The following is a 14,043-nucleotide window of genomic DNA, read 5'->3' on the forward strand; positions in this document are numbered from 1 at the left end:
AACAGCATTTCTTCGTCCACAGTCTCTTAAAGCACATATCACAAATGAACGCTTGATAATAATTTCCTTCCTTGGTATAGTCCTCTCCAATAAAGATGGAAAACTTGCATTGTGATGTCATGTCCTATATTACTACTTTAGTGCTTGCTTAGTAGAACAGATGCAAAATATTCTGAAATTTTCACCTCAGTGTTCTTTTAAGATAACATCTTGGTGATATTCCAGATAAAAAGCTTCATCATAATCTTGAGATTATGGGGCTTTTTATCCTCTGTGATTAAAAAATGTAATTTCTTTTTTTTTTTTTTCCAAAAAAAGAAGAAAACACATAGATTTACAAAGTCAAATGACTCGTACTCAAGATGTAAAAATGTTTAAAATATTACATATTTTCTTCTGGCACTTTGTGATTTTAGTCTTTACATTTGGTTCTTGGATCCATTTTCAGTTTATTTTGATTTAGGGAGAGAAGTGCAGATGCAACTTGAGTTGGTTTTGTGTTTTTTTAATCTATCCCCAGATGGCTAGTCAGTTGACCCAATCTCATTTATTGAATTGCTATCTTTATAGTATAACAAATTCCCAAGTATGTCTGTGTCTATTTTGGGATTCACTATCCTGTTCTGATAGGTCTATTTATTCATAGGTAGAGACCAAATTGTTTTTATTATTGTCCTCATTACTCTCCTTTTTAGATTTTTTTCTTGGATATTTTAAATATTTATTTCTCATAAGTACATTAGAATCTCTTTGTTTAGTTCCCAAAATAGTCCTATTCCTATATTTTGGGGGGGAACAAGATTGGGTTAAATTTATAGGTTAACTTAAGAAGAATGAACATCTTTAAGATTTGAGTCTTTTCTATCCAAGAATAGCATTTCTTTCTTTCAATTTATTTAAGTCCTGTTATTTTGTTCATAAGATATTTTTCATACATATTAACTGACTAACAAGAAATGTGATAATATATATTAACATCTTTTGATGATCTCTTAATTTTTGGTATTTTATTTTTGTTGTTTTAATTATCACTGGTCTCTTTTTTTCCACGATAATATTGAACTGGTCATAGTTTTTATATTGGAAAACTTTGATTTTAATGTTAATTTTATACCCAGTCCCTTTTACAACTAATTCCCTTGTTTAAAATAGTTTTTTTAGTTTTTAAAAATTTGCTTATTAATTTTATTTTTGGCTGCACTAAGTCTTTCGTTGCTTTCTCTAATTGAAGCAAGCGGGGGCTACTCTTTGTTGTGCTGTATGGACTTTTCTTCTCAGGCCAGGGATCAAATCCATGTCTCCTGCATTGGCAATCAGATTCCTATCCACTGTGCTACCAGGGAAGTCCAGTTTTTCCCTTTTAAAACATTTTTAAATTATGAAAGATCATGTCATACATATAGAAAATTACTTAAAACCTACATGTTCAATTTAACCTATAGGTATAAAATAAACACTTTTGCTACTGTCACCTAGGTCAAGGAAAGAATGTGGCCAGCAGCCCAGAAGCCCTTCTACTTCTATTTTTCAGTTGAACTATCTGTCAACACTTACAATTCAGGAGACTTTATATAAAAATTCACTTTCTGGCCTCTCTTGAAATCACACTGAGCCCACATCTCACTTGGCAGCAGACGCCTGGAACCGTGACTCTTGTAGATGGACCACTCACTCTTTCACTCAACTTTAGGCCAAAACTCAGTTGCAGTTTATCATTGCATTAGAGCTGTGCTTGCCTTAGAGTAAGTGGAATTCCTGAACTTTGCTTTTGATAATGAAATCCAAAGGAGCGATGCTTGGTTGGATATTGGAAAGTCGAGGTGAGGGAGGACATGTAGTTCTGGTCCAGACAGTGGGGTGGGGCCATTTCTGCATAGATGCAAGTGTCCTCGGCTGAGAGAAGGAGCTGAAGCCGCACAGTGCATGAGGTCACCCAGGGCTAGTGTGCTGGGTGTGCATACCTCGAGGGGCTGGCATGCCAGGGAGCCGTGGGGGAGGTGGATGCTTTGCTGAGTCTCCAGAGTCAGCTGGATGAGACTTCCAAGGGACCCTGGAGAGAAAAGGCTGCTTGTCCTGCCGGGTGGAGCTGACAAGAGAAGCACCGAGGTTCAGAAGCCAGGGAGGAAGGTGGAGAGGAGGCCACTAGATGTGGAGACTTACAGGGGAGGGTGAGGCCGAGGAGGTTCTCAGAGTGTAGCTACAAGAAGTCCTATGAGGAATCCTGGGCAAGCTAGATGGAAGCAGATTTAGGGACTTCCCTGATGGTCCAGTGGCTAAGACTCCATCCATGCTCCCAATGCAGTGGGCCCAGGTTCAATCCCTGGGCAGGGAACAAGATGCCACATGCTGCAATGAAGAGTTTGCATGAGGCAACTAAAGATCCTGTGTGCCACAACTAAGACCTGATGCAGCCAAATAAATAAATTAATTAAAAAATCTTTTTAAAAAAATTCAGACTTAGAGGGGAAGGTGGGAGGCAGCTCTCAGGGGACTGAGGAACGAGACGAAAGGAAAAGAAGGGGATTCAGGAGGCCAATTTTTCACAGAAGGCAGGCTGTGAAGGGGGCAAGCAGCGTGGTGCCAGGATGTGGAGTCGAGGCAGTGTATTTTGATTTTGTTTTAAGATTATAGAAACTTGGCTTATTTAAATGTTGATGGGAAGGAACGAGTAGGGTGGGAGTGTAGGCGAGCTGGAAAACATGGTGTCTGAGGATGCAGAGGGAAGCTGGATTGGAAGGACTTGGCCTTGGATGCAAGGAGGGCCTCTTCTGTAGTAAACAGAAAAAACCGTAGGTACGGGGCAGTTACATTTATAAGTTTTAGAGCAGGGAGTATGTGGAGTTCTCCCCTGGTGGCTTTCATATTTCTTTGAGGGAAGAGGTGGGGCTTTCTGTGGACAGTGAGAGGAGCAGACCAGGTTTGAGAAAGCAGAGGATTTGCAAACAGTCCCTGTGAGAACAGGAGAGACAGCAGATTGGGGAAACCCCAGGGGTACAGCCTGAGAGGCCAGCTGGGACCAGAGACCTTGAACGTGCAGCCTGCTAATCTGTGTGGTCGTGTGATCTTCTCCAGCTTTGCTTGGCCACCTTCACATGGGCTCAACAGAGAAGAGAGTGGACAGAGCCATGGATGGGGTTTGGTCAGGTGGCTTAGACTAAAGAAGGAGGCGAAAGACTGAGAACTGGTGAGAGAGCAGCGGAAGCAGGCAGGGTCCTTGGAGGAGGGAATGGAGGTGGAAGGGGACAAACAGGCAAGAAGAAAGGCCAGGGGTCAGTGACCTGAACGTCCCCATGGGATCAAAGGTCGACTAGGAGGACTTGAGTGCAGGTACTGGGATGGGCAAAGAAGCTGAGCTGGGGAGGGACCATCTCAGAGACTGACCTTAAAGGTGGCGGGACATGAGTTCCAGGGCACGGCCACTGAGTGGGGAGGAGAAGGTCACTGGGTGTGAGGTGGCAAAGGACACTTAGGACAAGGGCCACAGACACAATTTAAAATTTTTTGGCATTACTTTTAATAAAGGAGAAAGAAACAAGTTAAATGAATTTTAATTTTCAACCCAGTATTCCCCAGATATTACCTTGCCAATATGTAATCAATGTAAAGAATTGTTCACAGAGAGTTTTCTATTCTCTTTTTCATGCAACATTCTCTTTGCCTTTCATCTTTATGTCTCTTTCTCTATTTTCTGAGGGATCTCTGTCAAATTTATCTTGTATCTTTCTTTTGATTTAAAATTTTTCTGCTTTATTTTTAACTTCCAAGAGCTCTCTTCATGTCCCTTTTATAGCATCTTGTTTCTGTCTCACGGACGCTCTTTGTTTCTTATCTCTCTCTGAGGATGCTCACTGTGATTCTGCTTGTTTTTTCTTTCTGGGGTGGGCCACCTTTCTGCATCTCTGTCCCCTCTCCTTCCCTCCTGGTTGCTTTTTTCTGTTTAAGGAAAGATAGACCCATTTGAATTCAGAGTTCCAAAGAATAGCAGGGAGAGATAAGAAAGCCTTCCTCAGTGATCAGTGCAAAGAAATAGAGGAAAATAATAGAATAGGAAAGACTAGAAATATCTTCAAGAAAATTAGAAATACCAAGGGAATATTCCATGCAAAGATGGGCACAATAAAGGACAGAAATGGTATGGATCTAACAGAAGCAGAAGATATTAAGAAGAGGTGGCAAGAATACACTGAAGAACTATACAAGAAGGATCTTCATGACCCAGATAACCATGATGGTTTGATCACTCACCTAGAGCCAGAATCCTGGAATGTGAAGTCAAGTGGGCCTTAGGAAGCATCGCTATGAACAAAACTAATGGAGGTGATAGAATTCCAGCTGAGTTATTTCAAATCCTAAAAGATGACGCTGTGAAAGTGCTGCACTCAGTAACTCAGTATGCCAGCAAATTTGGAAAACTCAGCAGTGGCCACAGGACTGGAAAAGGTCAGTTTTCATTCCAATCCCAAAGAAAGGCAATGCCAAAGAATGCTCAAACTACTGCACCATTGCACTCATCTCACACGCTAGTAAAATAATGCTCAAAATTTTCCAAGCCAGGCTTCAATAGTACGTGAACTATGAACTTCCAGATATTCAAGCTGGATTTAGAAAAGGCAGAGGAACCAGAGATCAAATTGCCAACATCCACCGGATCATCGAAAAAGCAAGAGAATTCCAGAAAAACATCTATTTCTGCTTTATTGACTAAGCTAAAGCCTTTGACTGTGTGGATCACAACAAACTGCAGAAATTTCTTAAAGAGTTGGGAATACCACCTGACCTGCCTCTTGAGAAACCTGTATGCGGGTCAGGAGGCAACAGTTAGAACTGGACATGGAACAACAGGCTGGTTCCAAATAGGGAAAGGACTACGTCAAGGCTGTATATTTTCACCCTGCCTATTTAGCTTATATGCAGAGTACATCATGAGAAGCACCGGGTTGGATGAAGCACAAGCTGGAATCAAAAATGCCGGGAGAAATACCAATAACTTCAAATATGCAGATGACACCACCCTTATGGTAGAAAGTGAAGAAAGAACTAAAGAGCCTCTTGATGAAAGTGAAAGAGGAGAGTGAAAAAGTTGGGTTTAAACTCAACATTCAGAAAACTAAGATCATGGCATCTGGTCCCATCATTTCATGGCAAATAGATGGGGAAACAATGGAAACAGTGACAGACTTTATTTTTGGGGGCTCCAAAATGGTGAGCCCCCAAAATGGTGACTGTAGCCATGAAATTAAAAGACGCTTACTCCTTGGAAGGAAAGTTATAACCAACCTAGACAGCTTATTAAAAAGCAGAGACATTACTTTGCCAACAAAGGTCCATCTAGTCAAGGCTATGGTTTTTCCAGTTGTTATGTATGGATGTGAGAGTTGGACTATAAAAAAAGCTGAGCAAAGAAGAATTGATGCTTTTGAACTGTGGTGTTAGAGAAGACTCTTAGAGTCCCTTGGACTGCAAGGAGAACCAACCAGTCCGTCCTAAAGGAGATCAATCCTGAGTTTTCATTGGCAGGACTATGTTGAAGCTGAAACTCCAATACTTCTGCCACCTGATGTGAAGAACTGACTCATTGGAAAAGACCCTGATGCTGGGAAAGATTGAGAGCAGGAGGAGAAGGGGATGACAGAGGATGAGATGGTTGGATGGCATCACCGACTCAATGGGCATGAGTTTGAGTAAACTCCAGGAGTTGGTGATGGACAGGGAGACCTGGCGTGCTGTGGTCCATGGGGTCGCAAAGAGCCGGACACGACTGAGTGACTGAACTGAACTGACTCCCACCTTTTGTGCAAGGAGAGGCAGAGACCAGTGTTCTGCGACCTTTGGTTGTCTGATTGTATTTCAGGGACGGGGGCTGGAAAGCTGATTGGCAGCTCTGCTGAGCAGGAAGGGGGGCTTTTCAACTGCGGGCCTGTCTGAATGGGCTGTTTCCTGGCGACTCCAACGGTCATCACCCTCGGCAGGTTTCCGTTTAGGCTGGTCTGAGGTCACAGAAAACCATCTCTCAAACTCTGTTCCGGAGGATATAGGTCCCGGTGCCAGAGTGCTGGTGTCTGGGTGGGAAGGGGAAGTGGGGGTCTTAACATTCATGTGTACGTGGTGACTCACCGCCCCTGCTTTCAGTGCGTTACTCTCTCTTGCAACTGGGCCTGGGGTCCCCAGTCCAGGGACCCTCTGTTTGTCTCTGCATTGCTTCCCCAGACAAGAAACCTTCAGTCTTACGCTGGGGCGAGGAGGGGCAACTTGCTTAACTCTGCAAAGTAGGAGAGGGGACATGAGTAGGGCTGCTTCCTAAACTTTCAGCTGTTCTGCTTGTTTTAGTCCCACCACCACCCCTTTTCTGAGATCCTTGGAGACACCGGGCCCCCGAGCCTTTGGAGGGGGTTCTTGGCCATCTTCACCGTCAGCTGAGGACTTTTCTTCTGCTCCTTATCCATCTGCTCTTCCACTTTTCAAATGTTTTCAGTTATTATCTCGTTGTATTTGTGGACTTATGCCTTAAACAAATGAAACATTCTTTACTGTTGTTTTAGTGGTTTGGGAAGAGGAGCAAAAGTCAGCGGGTCCAGTTACCTTCTTTACCCTGAGGTTCTGCTTCATTTATTTTGTTTTATCTATTTATTTGGCTGCGCTGGGTCTTAGTTGCAGCATGTGGAATCCAGTTCCCTGACTGGGGATTGAACCCAGGCCCCCTGCATGGGAAGTGCAGAGTCTTAGCCACTGGACCACCAGGGAAGCCCCGCTGCTTCACTTCTTACTTTTAAATGTCTCCGTGCACCCCAACCCCATACCTCTTGAACTGGTGTTGGTTCTGGCTTGCACCCTTGCACAGTCCCCTCAGAGGCTCTGCCTGTCTTTCTCCCCAAGGACCCTGTTGATCCTCTTTGTGGAGATCGACTACTGGGAGCGGTTGCTGTTCGAGACACCCCATTACGTGGTGAATGTGGCTGAACGTGCCGAGGACCTGCGCGTTCTTCAAGAAAACCTGCTGCTTGTCGCTCGGGACTACAACAGGTGGGGCCCACTCCTCACTGAAGCCCTCCTGCATGCCACTTCCTGCCTTCTCTTTGTTTTTTATCTGCCCCATGATATTGTCCATTTCCTACAGTACACATCCTTCATATTTTGTCCATCTCAAGAAAAAAAAAAAAGGTTTCCTGTTCTCTCTCATGTGGCCCTGCGATGATTCCTGTCCCTTGCAGTGTTGTCTTCTATCTTTAGAGTACAGAGCAAAACAACAGGTCCCCTCCCACCCCATCAGGCACTTGGACCATGTATATTGTTGGCCTGAGTCGCTTCTCTGGGAAGGAAGTTGATGGCATTAGGTTTATGGGCCCATAACAACATAAGGTTGGTTGAACCAAGCAAGGTCACGCTGGCCCTCCTCTTAATGCCATTGGCACTCATCTCTGAAGTGAGGCTTTGCTCAAAATTGGGTACCTTTCTCAGGCCATTTCAAGTCCAAAGAGGTGGGACCAACAGTCTTGTTTGGGTGTCTAGAACTGTGTTGTCCAGTACAGTAGCCACTAGATGCATGTGGTTTTTTCTATTTAAGTTAATCAAAATTAAATAAAAGTTTAAAATTCAGTTACTCATTTGCACAGGCCACATTTCAAGTGCCCCACAGCCACACGAGGCTAGTGGCTACCATACTGGGCAGCACAAATGGCAGAATATTTCCATCATCACAGAAAGTTGTATTGGAAAGTCCTTGCCTAGAATCATGAACTTTCATATTTCTCCACCAAGTGTCCTGGTGTGGAGGTGAGGTCTGTCTGAGCTCGTCCCCATTAGGTACTGACCTTCTCTTACTCTCAGGATCATTGCCATGCTGTCACCAGACGAGCAGGCCCTGTTCAAAGAACGCATCCGGTTCCTGGATAAGAAGATCCACCCTGGGCTCAAGAAGCTGCACTGGGCCTTGAAGGGGGCCAGTGCTTTTTTCATCACAGAGTGCCGCATACATGCCAGCAAGGTAGGTCATGGTCATTCGACCCTAAAGGTCTGCAGGGCTGACTGAGAAGCTGACATGTGGGTACTTAATACCCAAGTCTCGGGTAGTGGCGGAAAGACCAGGGGAATTGTGTGAAAGAAATGAAGTGTGTTTAGTGAAGGACTTTTTTTTTTTGGTCAGTAATTCTAGCTAGAGAATAGATGGGAGAATGGAATTAGGCCTAGAGGATCTGTTCCCAAACTCCCCCATGGGTGGGATCTGACTCCAGGTACAAACGATCGTGAATGAGTTCAAGGCATCCACTCTGACCATTGGCTGGCGAGCCCAAGAGATATCAGAGACACTGCTGGTGCGCATCAGCGGCAAACGGGTGTACAGGGACCTGGAATTTGAGGAGGACCAAAGAGAGCATAGGGCAGCCATTCAACAGAAATTGATGAGCTTGCATCAGGATGTGGTGGCCATCATGACCAACTCCTATGAAGTCTTCAAGAATGACGGCCCCGAGGTAAGGATCCTGTGGCCAGGGCTTTGTGGGTGAGCAGATCCCCAGCCCCCCCAGCCCCATCAGAACCTTCTCTTGGTCATCCCCCTCCCTCCCCACCCCAATTCTGTGTGTGCCTCTCAGACATCCCACTCTAGCCTTGGATTAACCCAACCTTCAGCTTTTCAGCCTCTTCCTTCAGGACTTGGCGTCTGCCTTTCTATTAAAACAACTCGTTTCCCTCCCTGTTGGCTGGTTCTCATTTCCCAGGACCTGCCCTGTTTTCCCTGAGGGATTCTCTTTCCCACTCTTCCCACAGATTCAGCAGCAGTGGATGCTGTACACGATTCGGTTGGACCACATGATGGAGGATGCTTTGAGGCTGAACGTGAAGTGGTCTCTGTTGGAACTGTCCAAGGCCATCAATGGGGATGGCAAGACCACCCCCAACCCACTCTTCCGAGTGCTTGTCATTTTGAAGAATGATCTTCAGGGAGGTGTGGCCCAGGTGGGTCGGAACCACTTTGCCCCGAACATCCTGAAACCATCACACTTTGTCAGTTTCTGTTAATCCTTAGACTTGGCCCTAGGCATTGGTTTTGTCCTACAGCTTCCAGGCCTGGTTCTGAGGTGTCCAGCCTGCCTAGTCCTGAACTCACCTCCTCCAGGGCCTCTGCTGAGCCCTCTCCACGATGCTCCCACAGGTGGAGTTCTCACCAACTCTGCAGACCTTGGCAAGTGTGGTCAATGACATTGGCAACCACCTCTTCTCCACAATCTCTGTCTTCCGCCACCTCCCTGAAATTCTCATCAAGCGCAAGTTTCAGCGTGAGCCCATCCACACCATCGTGGGTGAGTAGGCATCCAGTGCAGGGGTATCAAAAGCCTAGGACCAGATGAGGGCATTCCCTGGCAGTCCAGTGGTTAAGACTCCACATGCACTTCCAGTGCAGGAAGCGTGGGTTTGATCCCTAGTTGCGGAACTAGGAACCCACATGCCACGTGGTGTGACCAAAAAAAAAAAAATTAATTGAAAAAAAAAAAAGGCCTAGGACCATGTGGAGCTAGGAGGAGAGACCAGGGCTGTTTCCGGACATACCTGGCCAGTCATCTCCATGGATGGTGGAAAACCCAGGTCAAGGGGCTGGACTGGGGAAGGGAAACAGGACGCAGACAGGGGTCAAAATTAGGTGACTGATGCTCAAGGGGTTTGGAGTTTGGTGTGAGGAGACCCGGAAGGAAATGTTTGGGTAACAGGGCTGGGATGTAAGAGGCCTGGATACCAACAGGTGAGACATCTGAATCCCCCAGAACAGAGTCATTCTTTTATGTTCTGCTTCCTCCTTCGTTTTATACTACTCACATTTGAGTGTGTTTCTTTGGGGAGGTGATGTTGGAGGGTAGACTCTGGGGCAGTAGCCAGGGGCTGGGCTGGGGCTTGGGTCGGGGTGGAGGTTAGTGAGAAGTATCTTACTGGGTCTTGAAGAGCGGGATGAGGACATCAAGAAGATCCAGGCCCAGATCAGCAGCGGCATGACCAACAATGCAAGCCTGCTGCAGAACTACCTCAAGACCTGGGACATGTACCGCGAGATCTGGGAGATCAACAAGGACTCCTTCATCCGCCGATATCAGCGTCTCAACCCGCCTGTCTCTTCCTTTGATGCTGACATTGCCCGGTAAGGAGCTGTGAGGATCATAGGAGGGGGTCTGGCCTGGAGGCTGAGGGGTGAGCAGGAAATGAGAAGAAAGGCACTGGACCTTTGTTTCTCAAGGAGGTAGGGATCCAATGAGAGCTGGGAAAAAAAGAAACGTCAATTAGATTTTTTTCCCACTAATCTCTCTGCTGAAGCACCGCATCAGCAATTTAGAGTTTCCATCAGTCTTCTCAAAAGAGCATATTAATAATGATTTCCTCACCTGCTTAAAATTTATAAATGAGTCTAGAACGTTCTGTCACAGTCAGTTCAGTTCAGTTCAGTTCGGTTGCTCAGTCGTGTCTAACTCTTTGCGACCCCATGGACACCAGGCCTCCCTGTCCATCACCAACTCCTGGAGTCCACTCAAACTCATGTCCATCGAGTCAGTGGCCATCCAACCATCTCACCCTCTGACATCCCCTTCTCCTCCTGCCCTCAATCTTTCCCAGCATCAGGGTCTTTTCAAATGAATCAGTTCTTCACATCAGGTGGCCAAAATATTGGAGTTTCATCTTCAACATCAGTCCTGCCAATGAAAACTCAGGATTGATCTCCTTTAGGACGGACTGGTTGGTTCTCCTTGCAGTCCAAGGGACTCTCAAGAGTCTTCTCCAACTCCACAGTTCAAAAGCATCAATTCTTCTTTGCTCAGCTTTCTTTATAGTCCAACTCTCACATCCACACATGACTACTGGAAAAACCATAGCCTTGACTAGATGGACCTTTGTTGGCAAAGTAATGTCTCTGCTTTTTAATAAGCTGTCTAGGTTGGTCATAACTTTCCTTCCAAGGAGTAAGTGTCTTTTAATTTCATGGCTGCAGTCACCATCTGCAGTGATTTTGGAGCCACCCAAAATGAAGTCTGTCACTATTTCTACTGTTTCCCATCTATTTGCCATGAAGTGATGGGACCAGATGCCATGATCTTAGTTTTCTGAATGTTGAGTTGTAAGCCAACTTTTTCACTCTCCTCTTTCACTTTCATCAAGAGACTCTTCACGGTAAACTTGTTTTTAAAAAAAAAATACTTAAAAATCTTTCAATGTGTCATTCCAGAACTCTCTCTACACCTGTAAAAATTCACACATTGTCATTCATATAATTAGAGTCTTAAAAAATTAAGTTAATATGGAATCCATTTCTCACTTATTATGTTTGAAAAAATCATTAGAGTTTATGGCTTTTAGAAAGTAAAATATGCATGTGGTTAGTAACTTAAAAACCCTGTAAAGCAATTATCCTCCAATTATAAGTAAATTAATTTTAAAAAACCCTAAAGAGTTGTCAAATTAAAAATAAAAGACTTTTTACCAAAAAATCAAAAAGATATAAGGGAAAAGTTGCTCTTGTGGGGAGTACCATAGGATCCCGTTGGAAGAGGAGAGATGCTAAGGATCTGGAAAGTAAGAGACGTGAACAGTTTCATTTTAAAAGTGCAGACAGGAGTTAAATTGAAGAAGAGTCTATTTTTAAAATTTTATTTATTTAATTTACTTATTTTGGGCTTCACTTTCGTTTTAGCACATGGGCTTTCTCTTGTTTTGGCACATGGGCTTAGTTGCTCCACAGCTCATGTGATCTTAGTTCCCTGACCAGGGATTGAACCCACAACCCCTGCATTGGAAGGCAGATTCTTAACTACTAGACCACCAGGGAAGTCCCTGAAGAAGATTCTTAAATTCTGATCTGAACCCTCATCTCTTTGTCCTCTAGTCATTCATTCATTTGTTCAAAAACCACCATTGTCTTATGGGTCATGAAGAATAAAAAAAAAAAGAGCAAGTTTTCTCCTCCCAAGGGCTCTAGTGCAGTGGGGAAGATACAAATATTGCTGACAGAGCAGTGGCTGTGGAGTCTTGAGGAATGTTGAAATCCCATCTCCACCATTTACAGCCGTATAATCTTAGGTCGGTTCCTCTCATTCTCTGGACCTCAGTTTTCTGTGAAATCAGTGTTATACTATCAACCACATAACCTTGTGAGGTTATTAAGTACACGTGGAAGCACTGTGTGAACTCTGAAGCCTGCATGGGCTAACATGCTCATTGCTGTTATATCAGCTTCCCTGTGATCAGCGCTGTGGGTGAGGCATGCAAAGTGCCGGCGGTTCAGTGGAAGCAGAGAGAATGTCCAACCTGGGGATGTTAGAGGAGGAAGGACGTGGATGAAGGGAGTGACTTTTGGGCTGGCCTTTTTGGAATGGGTAGGATGCCAGCATGCAGAGATGGGCAGGGAGAGCGTGTTCACCAAACAGCATCCAGGAAGGAAGTCAGCAGAGGGCTTTATGTCCAGCGGCCACCGTCATCCTCTCCACAGCCTCACGGGGTGGGTTCTGTTCTCATTGCCAAGTTCCAGATGAGGAGACTGAGCCTCAGAGCCGTTAAGTAACCCACCTGAGGGCATCTGAGCCTCAGAGCCATTAAGTAACCCACTAGCTGAGGGCACCTGAGCTAGTGAGCAGGACTGTGTGAACTCAGCCTGGATCTCTGTGCCTTGAAATCAGACCAAGGAGTCTGAAAGCAGTGAAGGGAAAATGACACCATCACAGCAGTTTGTCCCGGGCAGGTGGAAGTGGGGAACACCTAGGGGCAGAAGGATGCTGGATGGGCGGGAAATACCACCAAGTCAGGGCGTCCGGCACATCTGCCAAGGAAAAGCCATCCTAGTGGGGATGTGTGGGCTCTTTCAGCTACACAGAGGTGGCTAATAATGTGCAGAAGGAGGAGACGGTCCTGAACATCCAGTTTGTGCTCCTGGACTGCTCGCACCTCAAGTTCTCGCTGGTGCAGCACTGCAACGAGTGGCAGAACAAGTTCACGACCCTGCTCAAGGAGATGGCGGCCAGGCGGCTCCTGGAGCTGCACACCTACCTACAGGAGAACTCGGAGAAGTATGCGGGCTGGCCTTCGGTGGGCAGGGGCACACTGGCTCAGGCCACCGGTTGGGGAGAGCAGGCCTGGCCTTCCCACCCACCCTCGCTCCCTTCCCCTGCCTGCAGAATCAGCCGCCCTCCCCAGACCCTAGAGGAACTAGGGGTCAGTTTGCAACTCATGGAGACCCTGCAGCATGAACTGCCCACCATGGAAACCCAGATCCCTCCCATTCACGAGCAATTTGCCATCCTCGAGAAGTACGAAGTGCCAGTCCAGGACAATGTGAGTTCCAGCGGCCCATCCCAGCCCCAGGCCCTTGGCTGTCAGGAGGGAGAGCAGAGAAGTGAGTAGCGGAGAAGGTGCAAGGCCCCAGAGCCTCTGAGAGCCAAAGTTAACTTGTGTGCTCTTTCGGGTCAGCTGGAAGATTTCTTTCAGGCCCAGCAACTGCTTGATCTCTTTGGGCCTTGTTGCCCAAGAGCTTGGAACTTGGCCACAGACTCTGGTCTAGAGGATTGGAAAAGAGTTCTTCAGGGAGTTGGTGGGACAGAAAGAGCTCCGTGGGCCACCCTCCTTTTTGTGATGTCCCCAGGTGCTGGAAATGCTGGACAGTCTCGGTGGGGAATGGGTTGCCTTCCAGCAAACACTGCTGGACAGTGAACAGATGCTGAAGAAACACAAGGAGAAGTTCAAGACAGGCCTCATTCACTCAGCTGACGACTTCAAGAAGAAAGCACACAATCTTCTGGAAGAATTTGAAGGCAAAGGTACCCTTCTCGCAACCTTTCCTTCTGCTTTTCCCTTGTCTTGACTCAGTCTTTCAAAGTGTGGGCCCCAGGAAAGTGCCAAACAAGGGAAAGAGCCAGGCACTGCTGCCAGTGATATACCTGTTGTCACTGAGTTTTGGCTGGAAGGCAGCAGCCCTGCTCACGACTCCAGTTTTCTTACACCAGCTTTTCATCTCACTCATTACTGACTCTCCAGCCACAGTTAGTAGTTTCAATGCATTCTTTTCAATGCATCCCCTCT

The 14,043-nt window shown here is 46.0% G+C and overlaps 1 protein-coding gene and 1 non-coding gene across 2 annotated transcripts in view; one reads left to right on the plus strand and one right to left on the minus strand.

Annotated features, from left to right (window-relative positions):
• The window catches only part of DNAH2 (dynein axonemal heavy chain 2), a 106,025-nt gene that overhangs the window by 34,404 nt on the left and 57,578 nt on the right, over positions 1–14,043 (plus strand). Inside the window, exons 13-21 of the mRNA XM_043903749.1 lie at positions 6,874–7,020; positions 7,825–7,981; positions 8,229–8,468; positions 8,764–8,952; positions 9,149–9,296; positions 9,931–10,123; positions 12,834–13,034; positions 13,143–13,299; positions 13,607–13,781. Coding sequence (XP_043759684.1) covers positions 6,874–7,020; positions 7,825–7,981; positions 8,229–8,468; positions 8,764–8,952; positions 9,149–9,296; positions 9,931–10,123; positions 12,834–13,034; positions 13,143–13,299; positions 13,607–13,781 — 1,607 coding nt within the window. The remainder of the gene's footprint in view (positions 1–6,873; positions 7,021–7,824; positions 7,982–8,228; positions 8,469–8,763; positions 8,953–9,148; positions 9,297–9,930; positions 10,124–12,833; positions 13,035–13,142; positions 13,300–13,606; positions 13,782–14,043) is intronic.
• TRNAG-UCC lies at positions 6,669–6,741 on the minus strand. The gene has a single exon. It is a non-coding gene; the product is annotated as a tRNA-Gly (tRNA).

Source organism: Cervus elaphus, chromosome 5 (genome assembly GCF_910594005.1).
Source record: "Cervus elaphus chromosome 5, mCerEla1.1, whole genome shotgun sequence".
In the NCBI taxonomy this organism is placed as follows: domain Eukaryota; kingdom Metazoa; phylum Chordata; class Mammalia; order Artiodactyla; family Cervidae; genus Cervus; species Cervus elaphus.